Genomic DNA, 21,296 nt, shown 5'->3' with positions numbered 1-21,296 from the left:
CCATCATCAAGTCCCTTATCAATGCTCCTCCATGATTGAAAGCAACACTTATTAAATGCCCCTCCATGATTGAAAGCAACACTTATTAAATGCATATTCTGGAATTTTTAAAGAAAATGGAAAATTTGTTAAACTCCTAAAATGATGACAAACCCTAATATTTGTTAAACCCTAAAATGATGACAAACCCTAAATTTCGTACCTTTCCATCTTCAATAACTTCTTCTTCTACAGGTTCGTCCCTGTTCGCAACCTTGGGCATCTTGGTTGACTGGCTTGACTGAGTCGTCTTCTCACTCTGGGTTGACTGCGCCGTCTTGCTTGACCGCGCCGTCTTCTTTGACTGACTCGTCTTCGTCTTCTTTGATTTTGCCATTGCCCTAACTTTCGTTTTCGCCTTTGCTTTTTCAGAAGTGTTTGACCTAGTTTTTTTCAGGGGGTAAAATGAGAATAGTAAAACAATGACATATATACTATGGCTTACGTGGCATTGGTAACAGACACGTAGGATGGCAACCTGGTGTTGTAGGTAAAAACATGGTAAAAGGTTTAAATGGCTGGAATCTGCATTTGGTAAGGTCTGCGCAACAAATTTTTTTTTAAAGGGGGCAAAACCAAATCTCGCTTATTTAGCAGGGGGTAAAAGGTATTTAACCAAAAAAAATTGATTCAAAAGACTAAAAAACTTGCATTTTAATAAAATAGACTTTTATAGTAAATAAAAGAGGTATATGGTTAAAATAAAATAACTTAAGTGTGTTCAAATTCTAACTGTATTGATAATATGTGAAAAATAATGGAAAATGTAAGATAAAGGTAGATATTAAAAAAAAAAGCTTTTTTTCAAATAATTAAGATAATAAATGTATTTATTCTAATATAAATATGAAAATAACATTGGGCTAAGTAATGATAGGTAAAAGGGGTCCATTTGTGAAACCCAGGCCCAACTGGAATGGTTAAACATTGCACTAAAGATATTTCAGTGTTAACATTGATGTGATTGATTGTTGCAGGTTGAGCGGAGTATACTGATGTTTGTAACCCGTGCGTTTGGAGTAACTTGTGCTAAATATAACTTGAAAATAAATTATTAATGTGTGTAACCCGTGCGTTCGGAGTATACTATTGATATCACAAGTCCAGTTATATAAAAGTATTTCAGAAATAAAACATAGTTTAACTATTATATAAACACAGTTTGAAAGTGGTAGCATTGTGATGCAAGAGCCCTATGCTAGAGTCATACGTAATTGTCGTATGGTTCAGATAGCAGTTTTATTTGAAGTAGTGCACAACAAAATCCAATTAAGTATGCAAACTATAATTAGAAGAATAACAACTACTCATTCAATAACCTAAACAAAAACCTAATCAGGATATTTTTAAGAGCATACAAAAACTAAACATTAAGAATATGCATCAATATATAACAGAACAAAAGCTTTCAAGTTTTTATTGGGGTGGTGTAAAAACAACATACAAACAGAATATTTCACAGAGCTACATGTGTACATCAAAATTTATAGTACAACCAACTGATAATCCCTCAAGCAATCATTGTAGAAGCTCCTCAATCGAATGAACCTCCCTCAGACCCGGTCCCGTAAATAAAGGTTCATTTGAAATGCTTTGTCAACACAAAATGCTACAATTATTGGACTAGCCAAATCACCAGCATCTCCTCATGGTAAATGGAATCGTTGTTACTCCAAGCAAAAATCTAATGAATAGCATAGAGTGATTTAATTCGTTGACTCTGCTTTCTTTTTGATGGACGACCGCCAATGTTCATTCGTCTGTTTCCAACTACGTTGTCGCCTGAGGTTTCGAAAGTATTATCATTAGTCTTATGACTCAGAATATAAGCAAAAAATAAATTAGTTTTATGACTCCAATTATATCATGATTGAAGATTAAGCGATCTAATGTTACTTACACATCGGAAATATTCAACAGAGCGAGGTTGTCGGAAAATAATAGAGCGATATTATTTTGTCGCAATGATAGTCATGTCATCCAAAAGGGCACACCATTGTGGTTATTATCACATTGGAGGATGCATCTCGCGTTCCAAGGTAGCTTTTGTCATTGTTGTAGTGTTGTAAAGCATAAATGGTCATCTCTGAATGATTAATTAATAACTTCACCTTGAGTTGTTATACGAAATGAGGTGCGAAAATTACACGGTGGCCCAGATAATATAGCAAGATGAGTTGGACCTCCTCCCCTTCCAACGGTCCATCTTTGAGTGTGATGCATAGATTTGGTACTGAAACATCAAACTTGACATGTAAAGAGATTTAACTATAGTAAGCAAAAAAATGATATGGTCAATCATAAAAGGAGGTAGTTGAAAGCATACCAATCGCCTATAACAGTCTCTGTGTTGGTGTCTTATGTAATTGTAGAGTATTTGAGTCAACCCTAACTGCATATATATAAGTGAGACCAATAGTTATCGTAACAGATACTCAAACATTATATGTCATTACAGATAGTTAATAGTATAATCAACCATTATATATCATTACCAATACCTATATGTGGCTGACGATTTTCACAGTCTTTCCATTTTCAGTCCTCATGCCAGTAGTTATATCTCCAAATTGAGATGCAATCAACCCGTAGATGGTCCATGCAATGGGACATGCTCAGTAGTACCATATACACCATACTGGAATGTTGTGTTATCCAAAATACAATAGTTATCATACATAGAAAAATATAAATACATTCAAACATCAGGTTTGAATGTTGGTACTTACATGTCTCGCGACGACGAATCCTTAAAAGAGGTTCCAAACTCCATAAAATGCAGCAACCACGATAGAATCAACATGGGGATTTGGTGTCACTGCCACAACCATCATACCATAGAAGGTAAAGTAGAGCAATGTGAAGAACATAAAGAATAGATACCAAAAGAATTTTATAGCGGTTCAGTAAAATGCGATCATGCCATATACTATACCTCGATATACCACTGTTTGAAAGTTACAGAATGGGAACTTGAAAAGGATGAATGGTATCAGGAAAAAAAGCCAGACATTGGCAAAAAGTACTGCAAATTCGATTGCCAAAAATACCATCAAACACACTCAAATGGAAACTATTACGCCACGCATGACTAGTATTTATCTTATAAACTCTTACATGAACTTTACCTGAAATAGTCTGTTTGTTGGTGTCTCGTGTAACTGTCGGGTATTTGACTGAACCCTAACTGCATACAGTTAAGTGACAACAACATGATAATTTACAAGAAACATGTGGCAATGGTCATCCAAAAACTTTCCTTATTATCCAAGTCACAGTGGAAAATTTCCTTTATTAGTGTCAACGTATTAAAACAGTCGGAAGAACGGTATCGTAAAAAGAATCATTAAACGAAAAAAAATTTGAATACATTTCATACATGTATCACCAATAAATAATTAGAACAAATAGGAAATCAGTTCATTAATTCTAAGGCTCATAGGGTCTTGAAATGATCATACATGTATAACCTATAAAACAAAAAAAAATTATTAGAACAATATAATTAAAAGATAACCTATAAATAATATTCATAAGTCACATAACTTTGTAACTCCAGCAGAAGCTTCTTTAACCATTTTAATAGAAAATGAGTTAATCCATAGTTTGTCAAAATAGTAACAACACACCCAAACAAATAGGGCCACACAAAACTTAAGTTTTAACACATAAAAGAAGTTTTATCAATCAAAATACTACGGCCATTCCAATGAAAATGAAATATAATCTGAGACACCACCCTAAGCATCAAACCGATAGGCCCTAGCCGTAATGAAGTTTGACCAATCCCACGGTGCTTCATCTTCATCAGAAGAAGCGAAGATTGGATGTTTGGCTACTCTCTTAGATCTCTGTCTCCTCCTCTTCCTATTTCTCCTACTTTGAGCAGCCACCGCGACTCCATGTAGGAGATGACCAATTTCCGCTGCATTCACTTCAGGCTGAACAACTACATCTCCATTTGAAATTTTCACATTCCCAGTACCCTCGACGCGGTTAACGGTTACATTGACAGGAGGTTCTTGTCTGTGCTCCATTCTGGTTATAGGTGGAATGTGATGTATGTGATAAGTGTTTGTGTGAGGAGAGTGTAAAAACAAATTGACATCCATCATGTATATATAATGGTAGTGTTTAAGGCTATAGGATTTGGAAAGTGGAAAGGTCACAATTAATGACAGTTGCACTATCCAATGATTATACCTTGTAATGTGCTATATTAAGGAAAGTGGAAAGGTGAAATGTAATAAGTTATGGAATTTATGGTGACTTGAAAGAAGCCACAAAAACCATAAACCATAATAATTAATCTACCATTAGCAAAGACAAATGATATCATTTCAGACAAAGCATATATTTTGGAGTCTGGTAAATCTCACCTTTAAAAGATTTATCGAATGTCATATGATCGAAGGAAATATATTAAAACAACAAAGTGTAAGAACCAAATTACCTATAACAGAAATACAACCTTAGAAGATACAACTCATCATTGACATCAGAAATAAAAGCATCTTTCGTTTGGTACAACAATAAATATCACCTCACAAACAAAACATAAGCAAAATAAAGAAGGAGAATCATAAACAAAATCAAAAGGAAGATGAGATCCGCATTTTATCGAAACCTGCAACAACAACAACAATAGATATCATCAACAACATAATCACCCGTGTTTCGTAGATATAACATAAAACCTTTTGAATCCGACCACCACCACACTCGTCGCCGGAAACCCGTTTGACACCCTCCTTCAACAACCGAGTGGAGATCGGATCAGAAGAGAAGACCGTCGAAAACGCAAGGAGCATCCGGAAAACACAAAATCCTCGATAACACCATTCGTCCAAGTTCTGTCGCCGCACACAAACTGCTCACTTTCCAAACAAAATATTTCTTTATTATTGACATAACTAAAAAAACTCAAATTAACATAGAGAAAGTACATACAAAGAAGTTCTATTGGAATGGCTTATGATAGCTTATTTCCTTCCAGGTTTCTTCAATATATAAATAACTAAAATGATAATTTATACACAAATTCTTACCATGATATTTCAAACAACTGAAACATTAAAGCTAACTGAAAAATCAAGTTAAACTGAAAACCGTTTTTGTTAACCAAAGTGATTATACAACCTGCCGGTCCCCCATCCAATGAACTCTTTCTCGTTGTTGAAAACCATCACTTTGTCTAGCATGGTTATGTCTGCATAAAAAAAATACAAAAAAAGTACATCACATAATTTAGAGTTTATGAACAAATTCTTAAGGAATCCACCACATTCAGAGTTTCAGTTCATTTATACTTTTAAAGAATTTTCCGAAACTCTTTGTCAGTCTTGAAGCCTCGCAAAGGTTCGATAAACTTTAACAAATCCGAAGTTTAACCAAATAAACATCCATGAATTACCAAACATAAGATCACTCAAGCATCAAATATGAAAAATATACAGAAAATGGGCAAATGAACACTTCAATGTTACACAAAAACCTTATAGTTAAACGCAAACCCAATGAGATCTGAGCATTCAGAAAAGCCGAATCTTTAAGATCGATATGAAGTCGTCGTGTCTGTACAACAAAATGTTTTTAACATTAAGAGATGAATAGACGCTAAAATCATCCTATCTCTTCAAAGCCTCTTTTTGCGCCCGCTCAAAACCTAAAACAATAAACACAAATCAAAATCAAAACCCTAAAAGAGATACCAAAATCGACTCGCTCAATCCAACCGATGCACCACCGTAAAACCGATTCTCACACCATTCATCTTTCTTTGTGAGCCAACACAACAAAAACTGAAACATTAAACACTAAATCAGAAGAAATCAGAAAAAATAGATGAAACCCTAAAATCACAACCCAATTTATTTACACACCAAAAAAACGATTCACACACAAATTTAGAAACACAAAGTGGAAGAACATTGCCATGAACCTTGCGTTAATGTCATGGCCTTCCAGATCCGAAACGGTGAACCTAATGTTATTGTACTCCACAGTCTCCACATTGAAACCTAAAACAAAAACATAAAAATAAAGAAATTAGAAGCATATATAAAACAACATCACAGATCGAAAACGCATATGAGAAATTACACCACCACTAAGAAATTACACGAAGAAGATGATGAAGAAAAGGGGAAATGTAGAAGAAAGAGGATATGAAAGTAGTAGAAGTCGCTCGGAGAGAGAAAGAAGAAGAGAAATAGACATTGAAAATATGGTAAGGTGAAGTGATGAATTGGATATCGTGAAAATCAGATTAAAGTGGGGTTACATTTGTTGATTTGTAACCAAATAACCCTATGTGACATCATCAATGCATTCCAACCTAATGATCAAAGGCAAAAAAAAAAACAACTAGTCATTGAATCAGAATTATATGACCTCATTAGTTAGAAAAAGTAAATTTTGGACCAAAAATACCCTCATTTTGGTGAGTTGGCAGCATTAGAGGGAAGGTCAAAAAATAGCTTTCCAGAACATATAATGTTCTCATATGGTAGATTATTATATTAATGTTCTGTGTAAACATTGTAACGAGATTTATTAAACAGAGGTTCGAACTCATGCCATAATCAACCCTTTACCTTGGTGATTTAAAAACCGAGGTGTATAGTCATTACTTTTCATGACACCATTCGTTACCTCATATGGTAGATTATTATATTAATGTTCTGTGTAAACATTGTAACGAGATTTATTAAACAGAGGTTCGAACTCATGCCATAATCAACCCTTTACCTTGGTGATTTAAAAACCGAGGTGTATAGTCATTGCTTTTCATGACACCATTCATGCCGCGGTAATATGTATTTCACGCCAAACGTTAGAATCACTTTTTGTAGTAGTGAAGAAACTCTAGCCAACTTTCTTCAAAATCTGGCTTTGACAAGATGGTTCTGATTAGAGACAAAGTACGGACAAGAACTCGAGTCCCTTTAACTCAGGTCTTCAGAGCCAGAGCTGTCAACAGAAGCTGAGACACCAAGTGTTAAGTCATCAGATTTTGATCCTTCAAAATCCGAGTCTTTTAGCTTCTCTTTATAAGTTCTTTATCTGAGTCTGTTGTGAATTCAATGCCACGAACAAAGTATAAAATAAGGGATGAATAAAGGACACGGAAGAAGAGGAACACTATAATTGGTTATAACTGCTATTCTTTCACTTTCTCTTAGAACAAGATTACAAGTTTACAAGAATAACAAATAACCTCTCTCACCCTAAATTAGGATTTGCAGCTTAGCAATGATGAGAGACTAGTATGCTATTTATAATAAAACCTAACATACTAACTAATGGGCTTTTTCAGCAAGGCCCATTACACAAGCCAACTTAATAAACAAGCTAACTTAACAAATTAGGGTTTAAACACTAAAACCTAATTTAACATGCTAACAACTCTAGCATCTTCGACATCTGCATGCTAGACCCATCTTCGACTACAGCATGCACACTTCGACACCAGCATGTGAACAATCCTTCGACTTCATGGTTAACTCTGTCGAACTGTCGAACCTCGAAGCTACCCTTCGACAATACTAGAGTTCGATCCAATATCTCACAAATCTCCACCTTGGACCTAACTCTACAACGTCAAGGGAACAAACTAGCTTTCTTCATGCAGCTTTATCAACTGCATACAGTGGAAAAACTTGCAACTCGGCAATGTCTTGGTGATCATATCAGCAGCATTGTCCTCAGTCGAAACCTTCAGCACTTGGACTTCTCCACGCTCGATTATTCCTCTGACGAAATGCAGCCTCACATCAATGTGCTTAGTTCGCTCATGATAGGCTGAATTCTTCGACAGGTGTATTGCACTTTGACTATCACATTTAACAGTGATACCTCGACCTTGAAGTTTTAGCTCCTTCGCAAAACCTTCAAGCCACAATGCTTCTTTCACAGCTTCAGTTAGGGCAATATACTCCGCTTCAGTGGTTGATAGAGCAACAACCTTCTGAAGTGTTGCTTTCCAACTAATTACAGTGCCAAACATAGTGAAAACATATCCAGAAATAGATTTTCTAGAATCCATACAACCTGCATAATCAGAGTCGACATATCCTTCTATTACTGCTTTACTATCTTCACCCAAGGCTCCACCATAAATTAGGACTCTATTCAGAGACCCATTTATGTACCTTAAAATCCACTTCAATGCTTGCCAGTGAGCCTTTCCAGGATTCGCCATGTACCTGCTTACAAGACTTACTGCGTATGCTATGTCGGGTCTAGTACAGACCATAGCATACATCAAAGAGCCGACTATATTAGCATATGGGATGCTATTCATATAGGCTCTTTCGACATCAGTACTGGGACACTGATCAATACTCAGCTTGAATTGAGGGTTTGTTGGAGTCACAATTGGCTTCGAATTCGACATACCAAACTTTTCAAGAATCTTCCGTAGGTATGCCTTTTGAGATAAGCATAACTTCGACTTCTTTCTATCTCTTCGAATGTCAATTCCAAGAATCCTGGAAGCAGCTCCCAGATCCTTCATATCGAACTCCTTATTGAGTTCAGCCTTCACCCTCGTCACATCTTCAACACTGTTGCTTGCTATGAGAATATCATCCACATAAAGCAACAAAATAACAAATGAATTACCAGGTCGAAATCTGAAGTAAACGCAGTGGTCGAACTGGCTTCTAATGAAACTTATGCGTGCCATGAACTTGTCGAATCTCTTATTCCACTGTCGAGGAGATTGTTTCAGCCCATACAAAGATCTCTTTAACTTGCACACATAATCTTCCTTCCCCTTTTCGACATACCCTTCAGGTTGCCTCATCAGGATCGTTTCATCTAGATCACCATACAAGAACGCAGTTTTCACATCCATCTGTTCCAGTTCAAGATCGAACTGTGCCACCATGGCAAGCAACATTCGAATGGACCTATGCTTCACAACAGGAGAAAACACATCATTGAAGTCGACACCTTCTTTCTGAGTGAAACCCCTTGCAACTAACCTTGCCTTGTATCTTTTCGACGTCACTCCTTCAATTCCTTCCTTAACTTTGAAAATCCATTTACAGCTGACTAACCTTGCCCCAGCAGGTTTCTTGATCAGTTCCCAGGTATGATTATCATGAAGATATTTTATCTCATCATCCATGGCCTTCAGCCATTCAGTCTTATTTCGACTCCTCATAACTTCCTTATAGTCTCTAGGTTCTTCGTCTAGAACCTCACTTGCAGAGATTAAGGCATAAGCTATAAGATCTGCATATCCAAGTCTTTGAGGTGGCTTGATGACTCTTCTCGACCTATCTCTCGACAATAGGTAGTCATCGTCAGTTTCCTCAACTTCAGCATCTTCTGCTTCTTCTTCGACTTCATCTGGGATATGCAATTTAGCATCAACAAGCTCCACCTCAACAGGAATCTCTACCTGTTCCAGCTCTTCGTCAGATGTTTCTGTACTTCGACCAACATCATCAGTTTTCTTAAAAGCCATTTCAGCTTCATTGAAAACTACATCTCGACTGGTGATACACCTCCTGTGACCTGGCTCTAGGCACCATAGCCTATAAGCTTTGACTCCTTCAGGGTATCCCATGAACATGCATTTCAGAGCTCTAGGTTCGACCTTGTCTTGCCTAATGTGAGTATAGGCTACGCAGCCAAATACTCTCAGTTTGTCGAGATCTGGTGGATGTCCCGACCAAACTTCTTCAGGTGTCTTCATATCTAACGCTGTCGAAGGACATCTGTTTATCAGATATGTTGCTGTCGAAACAGCCTCAGCCCAGAACCCCTTTGTTAACCCCGCACTAGTCAACATGCATCTGACTCTCTCCAAAATAGTTCGATTAAACCTTTCAGCCAAACCATTTTGCTGTGGAGTACCTGCAGTAGTTCTATGCCTTGCAATACCAGAGGCAGCACAAAAACTGTCGAATGCCTCATTGCAAAATTCAAGGCCATTGTCGGTTCTCAACCTCTTGACCTTTCTGCCAGTCTGATTTTCAACCAGAGTCTTCCAACTTTTGAAATTCTCAAAAGTTTCATCCTTAGTTTTCTGGATGAATACCCATAATTTTCTGGAATAATCATCTACTATGGATAGAAAATACCTTGCTCCTGAATGTGATGGACACCTTGCAGGCCCCCAAAGATCAGCATGGATGTAATCAAGGGATCCATGTGTTCTTTGTTTGCCTTTGTTGAACTTCACTTTGCAAGATTTTCCAAGTACACAGGGTTCACAAAACTTCAGCTTTTCGATTTTGTCTCCACCAAGCAGATTTTGTTTCCCTAATTCGACCAGACCCCTTTCACTGACATGGCCCAATCTCATGTGCCAGATTTCTGTTTACGACAAAGGTTTCGTGGATGCAACATTTGTCGAACCACTTACAACTTCAGCCTCAAGGGTATACAAGCCTTGTTTCTTCACGCCTCTCAAGACTTCCTTCGAACCCTTCATGACTCTTAGGATACTTTTCTCTCCTTGGAAAACATATCCTTTCTTGTCGAATTCACCAAGAGAAATCAGATTTCTCTTCAAATCAGGAACATACCTGACTTCAGTCAACAACCTTATTGACTCATCATGGAGCTTGAATCTCACAGATCCAACACCTGCAATCTTGCAAGCCTTGTTGTTTCCCAGCAATATTGATCCACCATCTTGATCACATAATTCCTCGAACAAGTCTTTGTTTGGAGTCATGTGCCAAGTGCAACCTGAATCCATAATCCACTCCTTCTTAGAGTCACTGCTTGAAACCACAAGAACATCAAATGATTCGCAATCATCTTGAACAATGGCAGCGTTGCCATTATCCTTACCTCCATGATATTTCAAGCGTTCAGGGCACACCTTTCTTGTGTGACCCTCCTTCTTACAATGGTAGCATCGAATGCCAGATGCTTCGCCACTGTAAGTCTTCGACTGGCTTTTGCCTTTCTTCTTGTCGAACTTACCATCCTTTCGTAAGAGTTTTCCTTTAACGGCCAAACCTTCGCCAACAGTCGAAGGTTTATGCTCCTTTCGTTCATTCAAGTCCTTAGAGTACAAGGCTGATTGAACTTCTTCAAACGTCAGGGACTCCCTTCCATACAAGAGAGTTTCTTTGAAGTGAGCATGTGATCGAGGCAAAGAACACAATAGTAACAACGCTTGATCTTCATCATCGATCTTCACATCAATATTTTCAAGATCAAGAATCAGCTTGTTGAACATATCCAACTGCTCAGCCAATACTTTGTCTTCAATCATCTTGAATGAATACAAAGCTTGCTTCAGGTAGAGTCGATTTACCAGCGATTTGGTCATATACAAACTTTCAAGTTTCACCCATAACCCTGATGCCGTCGTCTCCTTTGATACCTGCCGGAGAACCTTATCACCAAGGCTCAACAAAATTGCGCTGTGTGCTTTCTCGATCATATTCGTCTTCTCTGCTGCCGTCAATTCTGCATTCATGGCTGCCTCTCCCTTCAACGCTTCCAAACAACCCTGCTGAACCAGTAGAGCTTTCATCTTCAAGCGCCACAGACCGAAATCATTCACTCCGGTGAACTTTTCAATCTCATACTTTGTTGAAGGCATCTTCTCCACGCTCACCGCACCAATTTGTTGTGAATTCAATGCCACGAACAAAGTATAAAATAAGGGATGAATAAAGGACACGGAAGAAGAGGAACACAATAATTGGTTATAACTGCTATTCTTTCACTTTCTCTTAGAACAAGATTACAAGTTTACAAGAATAACAAATAACCTCTCTCACCCTAAATTAGGATTTGCAGCTTAGCAATGATGAGAGACTAGTATGCTATTTATAATAAAACCTAACATACTAACTAATGGGCTTTTTCAGCAAGGCCCATTACACAAGCCAACTTAATAAACAAGCTAACTTAACAAATTAGGGTTTAAACACTAAAACCTAATTTAACATGCTAACAACTCTAGCATCTTCGACATCTGCATGCTAGACCCATCTTCGACTACAGCATGCACACTTCGACACCAGCATGTGAACAATCCTTCGACTTCATGCTTAACTCTGTCGAACTGTCGAACCAAGAAGCTACCCTTCGACAATACTAGAGTTCGATCCAATATCTCACAGAGTCAAAAGCAAGTTGATTTTAAAACTTATGATCCTGGACACTTAAATAAATGTTAGTATACCCAATTATTCTTTAGATATTTTATTACTATCAAAATTCAAGGGATATGAACAATCATGTTCTAACATATTTCTAATTGTCAATGATAGCTGGACGATATTGATCCGGCGTGCCTCTAAGGCTGGTGTATATTTTAAATTGCTTACAATAACTAAAAGCAGCAAGCCCGAAATTCAAGTGAACGGGACAAAGAATCAAACATGAACAACTTTGATTAAGATAATAGAAATAATTATGTCTTGGTAGTCTAATTTTTATTGTAACAAATTTGGTTTTTCAAACTAATGGTCAGAATTTCGGAAAATTATATTTTTGAGGACCAAAAGAAAGTAATCAACGTGGCCATCATGGCTTGACTGTAATTTGTGTTGTGTTTGCACTAGTAGAATTGCCTCACCCTCACGTGGTAATTTACAAAGCAAACGGAGGCATGGCGAATGTTTCTTGCTTGCTTCGTGGAAGATAAGTAGTGTGTGATGGATAGTGACACTATTAGTGTTTAGTCATTTTTTATGTGAAAATGAACACGATACACGAAATTTGACTAGCTTTTAGTACTACGCTAAAAGAGTGTTTAGTAGTATTTGCTGAGGAAGCCTCTTGTCATTTGTTTATAATATAAAACATGTTGGTCTATGAAACACGTTTTGGATGGGAAACGCTCTACTATAAATTCAACTAGAATGGTCTCACACGAACAAACCATTATATCTCTCATATTGCATAAAAACACTCTCTCACTCACTCATTCACTGAGTTCTCAAAAGATTAATTAAGATGGCGAGAACACCTTATTGTGACAAAAGTGGAATGAGGAAAGGGACTTGGACTGCTGAGGAAGATAGGAAATTAATTGCGTATGTAACTAGATATGGTTGCTGGAATTGGCGCCAACTCCCTAAGTTTGCAGGTAATTAATATATACAACATGAAATTGTACTTTGGATATGGATTAATAATATGTAAAAATTTGTGTAGTTTATTCATCAAATGGTTTTTGTATTTCAGGTCTTTCGAGGTGTGGGAAGAGTTGTCGGTTGAATTATCTAAGGCCTAATATCAAAAGAGGGAACTTCACTCAACAAGAAGAGGAACTGATTATCCGAATGCATAAAAATCTGGGCAATAGATGGTCTGTCATTGCGGCTGAGTTACCTGGAAGAACTGATAACGAAATAAAGAACCATTGGCATACTTCTCTTAAGAAGAGAGCTCAACAGATGAACACAGTCTCAAATGAAGAAACCATAGCCACCAAATCTCAAGCTAGTTCCCATATCTCAGACATCACTGGCCCATTATCTCCATTTTCATCATCCAGTGAATTCTCTTCCACAACATCAGATCAGAGTTTCACTGCATTGGAAGATTTTGGTTTTCTGGATTCGTTTATAGAATCTATGGATGACAGTTTTATGCTTGATAATGACTTTACAAGCTTTGTAGATGCGTATACAGAGTCAACAGTTGATAGTTTTTGGACGCACCCATATGAAGGTGACATGTCCCCCATTCTATAGCAACATCAACTTATAAGGTTTCGTTTTTATTCCTTCACTAAAAGATTCCGTTGGTATATGTTAGTTTAAAAGATGTTAGGGTCTATTTTCAAACTAGAGGGATGTTGAGAGTATTTTAATAGACCTCACTGGATGTGAGTATAATTCCCTTTAAAAATAAAGTAATATAAAATGCTTTGTTCATAGTTGTCTGTGGGATTTTGCATATGCAGTATTATTGTTTATAAATGTGTAATTCAAGAAGTGTTCAAGATAGCCTTAATGCTCCGGAAGTTTAGAGGGGAGAGGAAGAAATTTAATAGGGGGAGGGAAAGGGAAAGGGAAGAGAGAGAATTTAACTAAATATATATTTGGTTCAAAGAAGAGGAGGGGAGGGGTGAAATTTTTAACAACATGTATGTTTAATTCACAAGGCGAGAGATTTTTAAATTAAATTTTTTTTATCCTTATAAATTTTGTCATTTGTATTTAGTAAAAATAATTATAAGTAAAAATAGTTTTGAATAAATTTTCACAAATAAAAACATATTCATTCATAAACCACACAAATTTAAACAAAATATCTAAAACAAATATTAAATTGTAAACAAAATATTCATAAAAAAATTTAAATTATAAATAAAATATTCATAAAAGTTATAAGACTATTATAAGATGATCAACCAGATGAGTTAAAGACCATTTGCATTATCATTGTTTTGCGTGTTTCAAACGAACACTGGAGAATCATCCTAAATTTGTCAGCATCTTTCATGACAGTGTAATATATCTGACGCAGTGACTTTTCATCACATCCACACTCCTTTATTAAATTTCATGCTTCTTCCTCTAAAATTGGAGACAACTCATATTTGTCACGCTCTCTCATTATTTGATTTCCTTATCGTATTGCAACATTTCCTTCTGTTACTGCATTTGCATCCAAGACAATTGATTATTGGAGTTCAGTAATATCGTTCTTTGTATGTTTGTTTTTAACCACTTTCATTTTCTTCCTCTTACCACCACTTAAAGGATCTAGTGATTGTGTTTTGAGTATAGAAAAATCGTAAGTAGCATCAAAGCTTTCCAAATTCACCTCATTCTGGGCAACATGGTCATCAATATCTTGAATAGTTTCAACCAAGTCTTCATTGGTGACCGATGATTTTTGTTTTCTTGTCTCTTTTGAAGTTTTAGATCCCTCTCCATCAACTCAGTTATGTCCATTAAGTATCAACAACTTCTCGTAATTTGGAAGTGGTACATATCTCCAATTTGATGCTTTTGGTTTTGACTGAAAAAATATGATAAATAAAAGATATAAGATTAATAAAAGTTATTCGGTTATTAATTAATAAAATATTTTAAAATTCAAAAAGTTCATCAAAAGTTACCTAAATTAGAGCATCACAAACTTCTTACTCAACATCCCATAATTGTGTAATTGAATTCCAAGAAAAGCCGCTCATACCACCTTTAAAAATGTCATAATATTCAGTGAATTTTTTTTCAAAGTTTTCCAACAATTTTTTATCTTCACTGTGTCAACTTTGTTTTCAAACAATGCACGAAGTTCAGCTGTAATATTTTCATATGTTAATGTAGTAAATATGCCGTTGACTTTGTTCCCATTTTCATATTCATGCATAGAAGCATAAACAAGAGCATCATCCATGACTCTATTCCAAGTCAAAGTTTCAGAATTGCCATTATTAATTGGTAATTGCTTATTTGATGTCATAAACTATGAAAATGAGCAATTATAACATAACAAAGTTAATAAATATAAATAACAAAAAGTTGCAATATCATAATAAACACCATAATAAATTTGATACTACTTCATCAAGGAACAACAAACATAAATGTAATAATATAATACAACTGATACTCTTTAAGTTAAATCATTATTTTGATAATTTAACCATATTTGATGTGATGCACTATCTTTCATAACCCCACCCGTAGCAAGCTCATCTCTATTACTTCTTGAACCTTGATGATTGTCATGAGATACATTTTGATTTGCAAGTTCAGCATCTACTTCTACTATAAGGTCTTCATCTGGGTCTACACTCATTAGATAATTGTGAAGAATGTAACATACAAAAATGATTAGTTTTTTAGCTTTGACTCCATAATTTGGCTCTTTTGAATTCGATAAAATCTCAAATATTTTTTTCAATACACCAAGGCTCTTTCAATTGAATTGCGTAAAGACAAATGTCGAAGATTAAACAACTCTTTAGAATTTCGGGGTGAATTTCTAGCCGAATATTCTTTCAGGTGATGTCGAACTCTCTGTAAGATGTAATTAATCCACTAGTCAACATGAATCCAACATCAACAAGATAATATTTTCCTATATCAAGGATAGATAATAAATGTAATAGTTTAAAATATATAATATAAATAACTATAAGTCTAGGTTATTCTTATATTATCGTGACGAATTTTAAGCTTATCTTCACGTGTTAATGAATTCTATAATATTCTCGAGTCAGAGGCACATCCTTGTCATCCTGTGAGCACATAAATAAACTTTAAATCAAAAGCACAAGCTGCTAAAACATTTTGTGTTGGGTAGTCTTTCCTACCGTGATATCTAGGAGCATCTTTTGCAGATACTTTGATATGTATATCCATTCTATCTATTGCACCAACATAATCCTGACACAATATTATATTTTTTAGGGTTAATGAACTTTTTCGTCCCTTTAAATATTTCAAATTTCGTTTTTAGTCCCTCCAAAATTTTCCTTCAAGAAATCGTCCCTTCAAAATTTTTCTTCCGAACTATTGGTCCCTAACATCAAATTTCGTAGCTAATCGGTGGCTAAAGTCGTAGCTAATCTCTAGCAAATTTGACGATAGGGACCAATAGTTTAGACGAAAATTTTTGAAGGGACGATTTCTTAAAGGAAAATTTTGGAGGGACTAAAAACGAAATCTGCAATATTTAGAGGGACCAAAAAGTTCATTAACCCTATTTTTTATCAGTAAAATCTATGACTATTTGAAATTATAGTATTTTTGTGTAGGGAATATAATTTGTTATAACAAATTTTACCTTAAAATACGGGTAGAATCTATAACTATTAGAAATTTCAAAAGGGACCATTGAGCCATCGGGTTGGACAAGAAATTTTTCTTTCATTTCAGGAATAGCTCTCAAAATTTGATGAAGATTACAATTAATAGTCTCGCTGGAACTACGAAACCAAAAGTTGACTTCACAATTTTTAGCATTAGGTGTTTAATATGTAAATTGATTTTGCAACCTGCGCTTCCACACTTGACCATCAGGTAGCTTGTAATCCCCCTCCTCTTTCTACCATACCACATAAGGTCATAAAATTTTAAGGCCCCATTCTTAATATATTTGTACTAGTTTCACTATTACTAATTCAATACATTATTTCTTCACGAACCCTTTCTCTCTCAGAACTCATACTACAACACAATTTTCACTTTCGGGACATTCAGACATAACAGTAAACAACAACACACGTTATTTAAACTATAGCTCTTTGACAAAAATCAAACCATTTGATAATGACAATTCTCTGATCTTGATGATCCATCTAACTCAATAAAACAATTTCTATAATTAGAAATAGGTATAATAATGTTAAAATGTTAAAAAAAACTTGGATAAATAATATTAGACTTAAAATATTTATTTATAACATATACATACTATATTTTATATTGTTATTATTATTAATATTATAATCAAAAAATCTTATTACTATTATATATATTATATATTATAAATAAGAACCTGCTATAAGTATGTTACTGTTATAAAAAAACTTTGTTATTATTATTATATATTAAAACTAAACCAGATATAAATTATAATAAGAACATATACTGTATGTTTTTAAAAGAAAACGTAATATATGTTACGGCTTGATGCACTAGCATACGATATTGTCAAGAATGTTAAAGTGCAGGATAAGCATCAACAAGAATTCATTTACGACAATCATAGAAATCACTTATCATAATAATTAAAACTTAAATTGCAGGATAAGCATCAACAAAAATTCACTTACAACAACCATAGAATTCACTTATCATAATAATTAAAACTTAAATTGCAGGATAAGCATCAACAAGAATTAACTTACAACAACCATATAATTCACTTATCATAATAAATATATCAATATATATCGCTACCATGTTATAGAACAACAACGTACATCTAAAAAATATAATATCAAAAAGGGAAATTCAACAAAATAAAAATGAAAGAATTCACATGAAAGCATTAACGCACAGATAGCAACTGCACAGTAGAAGAAAAATGAAACGTGAAATAACACATTGAAAAAAATCTAGTCTTTAATAATTCAATAAGGATAATCTTGTAATTAAAAAAATAATTGAGGACAAATTAATGAGAATAATAAAATTATAAACAATGAATCTCCCCCCCCCCCCCCCCCCCCCTCATAATCCCCCTATTTGGAGGGGAGCAAAAAGTGAGTCTATGAGGGATTTTGCTCCCCCCCTCCACTTATAAAAAATTGACCAAACAAATATATTTATAAATATCCCCTCCCCTCCCCTTTTCTACTTTACCAATTTCTTGATTTCTTTATTTTGGCCTTTTTTCCTTTATATTAGGAAATGTACTAGTTATGGTCGACTTAGAAGATGACGTACAAGAGGAATTCCTTGATTTTAGAAAAGGAATCCGGTCAAGTGGAGTTTAGGTCAATGAACCTTATTATCCCATAACACCTAAAGAAACTAATATAGTGTTGTTACACTGAGATTTTTAGCTACTAGAAAGTCAATGAAGAAAGTGATAATGAAGGGGAAATAAGTGTTAAGAGACACTAGTTTGGTGTTTAAGGGCAATAATGAGGGAACGTCGATAGAACATCGACCAAGGAGTAGACAAGTGTGATAGTTACGATTTGGAAGAATCACAAAAGCTGATCTACAAGATTAGGATCACCTTGAAACTTGTCCAAAATCTCAAAAAGGATAGTCAACAAGACACTTTCTTTGACATTTGACAAGGATATTAGTCGACAAAGCAACAAGAGGTTAAAGACTTAACAATTCTTCAAGTTCAAGTTTTAAGTAAAGAGGATGCCGACAACACGTTGGCAAATACTATCAAGAGTTCATGGGGAAGTTCGAAGCAGTTTAACTCAAAGTGGGTTATAAACATTAAATCAAGGGTGACACGTAAAACACTAGTGGGAGCCTGAAGATTAGAAGTGGGGTGAAACGTGGCATTTCCTTGGTGGAAACAACCGTCGTCAATGGTTACTTGTAAATATAATAAATAGCAGACTCATACATTGTAATAAAGGTTGCAAATTTTCATACATTCTCTCCATACAACTGGAGTACGCGAGTCAAAGAGAGAAACAGTTTGTGATAAACATGTATGTGTCTGCGTCCAAATATTTCAGTGTTTTCTCTTTTCCTTAACTAAAACTTTTTTTGTCTTTTATTTTCACCTTTGTATAATGTCATTTATTGCATTTTTACTTCTTGTCATTTATAAAAGCTCCTCTTCGTTGAAACTTTGTCTTTATGCTTTCTTCATACGAGCGACTACATTCAATGTGCACGCAAGTGTTTTCATACAATTAATTTACACAAATTTCTTTGGATATTTTTCGAGTTAACGTCACTAGCTTTTTCAAACTCGTGATTTTTTACCAAAAACACTAGTAAAGAGGTGTCAATTGAGAAAACTCTTCCGTTGACGCACGAAAAGAAAAGTTCAAATGTACCATTTATTTGGCCTAAAGATTAGGTGATTCTCTTTATTTTCTTCCTACTTTTGCATTTCTTATTTTTAATTTGTTTCAAATTTGTAAAAGTCGAGACTTCCAAAAAAATCCACAAAAGGATGAAGGTAGACCCTTTAACAACATTAGGAGATTAATAATGAGATATCTCTACTGAAGGATGAGCAAAAAAGGATTAATAAATACTTGAAGTAGTTGGAGCCTAAGGCTTTTAAAAGATAGCTAAAAATCTAAAATAAATAAAAGGGTTAATGAACTTTTTCGTCCCTTTAAATATTTCAAATTTCGTTTTTAGTCCTTCCAAAATTTTCCTTCAAGAAATCGTCCCTTCAAAATTTTTCTTCTGAACTATTGGTCCCTAACGTCAAATTTCGTAGCTAATCGGTGGCTAAAGTCGTAGCTAATCTCTAGCAAATTTGACATTAGGGACCAATAGTTTAGACGAAAATTTTTGAAGGGACGATTTCTTAAAGGAGAATTTTGGAGGGACTAAAAACGAAATCTCCAATATTTAGAAGGACCAAAAAGTTCATTAACCCTAAATAAAAATTGTATGTTAGACCTTTACAGGGAATCACCCTTTATTGATAAACACGTGACACCTTTATAGATAACAATTTTTGGCTTATAATTGAAATTCCACACCTTGGAGAGCTTTAAGGTTTCCCTTTAAGGCCTTAACTTCAAGTCGTTCTCCGTCTATTGTACAACCATCCCTTTCTACAACAGATCTAATATGTAGTCCCTTTAATGGATGGATAGTTCAGTAGATTCTGGTATTTAGGTTGTTAAGGAATACCTTGATTCCAGTTTTGTGTTTGCAAGTTCATAATTTGGAGAAATGTTGCTAAGACTTGTTCAAGTACATTTTTATTACCTCCACGAGGACTGCTTATGTTTAAAAGACCGGCCAATAGTCTCAATAATTTTAAGGATGGTTTGTCAAAGTTTGTTGTTTTGTGAAATTTAAAATGACAAAAAGTAAATTAAACTTTGGTGATAATAGTTAAGAAAAATTGTTGGGGTTAGATTTCGCCCACCTATTTTTGTGCATGATCATGATCTATAATATGGAAATATAACTAACTTTTGATATTACCAGATATGTGTCATAGCTCATGTATGAGTAAATAACATGAAATCAACCGTGTTTCCTAATAGACGATATCCTAGCCTATTATCCAATAAGATAGCATTAAGCTCAAATATTTCATGCGGGTATTAAATGTAAATCTATCTCTAGAGTTTAACATCTAGTAGATGAGAAGCATGAATCTAATAATGACATGTACCTTTTTAATATCTATTCAAACCATGAAATCATATTCTAGGTAGCTAATATAAAACAAGCATTATGAATGAAGAATTCATCAATATTAAAGCATGAGAAGAATTATATATAACACCATGATCACAAACATATGAGCATTAGGTCAACAACAAATAACCTCAACAAAAAAAGAAATTATCTAAGCTTGCTCATTTATATTTACAATTAAGATCTAGAAGAAAGACTTTGAAAAGCACAAACATCGCTTCCTCCCTCAATCTTCCTTTCCTTCGCTCTCTTGTTGTGATTTTCTTATCAAATGTGTTTCTAACATAACCACCAAGAATAAAGTTGCATGTCTCTGATACCGCAATGGTTATGGTTTTATTGGTTTTCTTTGAAGCTTTTTGTTTTTTTGTTACATCATTGAGCTCCTCATCAATTGCGCATTTCTGATAGTGTTTTAGACCCATCTTTTAGCATGCATAATTCAAAGTGTTTGATTATAGCTTAGGCAATATGATTAAAACCAAT

At 34.9% G+C, this 21,296-nt stretch overlaps 1 protein-coding gene across 1 annotated transcript; it reads left to right on the top strand.

Moving 5' to 3' along the window:
• Window positions 1–12,917: 12,917 nt before the first annotated feature.
• LOC131634133 (transcription factor MYB30-like) lies at window positions 12,918–14,024 on the top strand. The gene is made up of 2 exons (XM_058904791.1): window positions 12,918–13,114; window positions 13,213–14,024. Exons 1-2 carry the CDS (start codon window positions 12,982–12,984, stop codon window positions 13,722–13,724), a joined length of 645 nt encoding a protein of 214 aa, XP_058760774.1. The 5' UTR covers window positions 12,918–12,981; the 3' UTR covers window positions 13,725–14,024.
• Window positions 14,025–21,296: the final 7,272 nt, after the last annotated feature.

Source organism: Vicia villosa, unplaced genomic scaffold (assembly GCF_029867415.1).
Source record: "Vicia villosa cultivar HV-30 ecotype Madison, WI unplaced genomic scaffold, Vvil1.0 ctg.001236F_1_1, whole genome shotgun sequence".
Taxonomy (NCBI): domain Eukaryota; kingdom Viridiplantae; phylum Streptophyta; class Magnoliopsida; order Fabales; family Fabaceae; genus Vicia; species Vicia villosa.
This window is presented reverse-complemented; position numbering and strand designations above follow the sequence as displayed.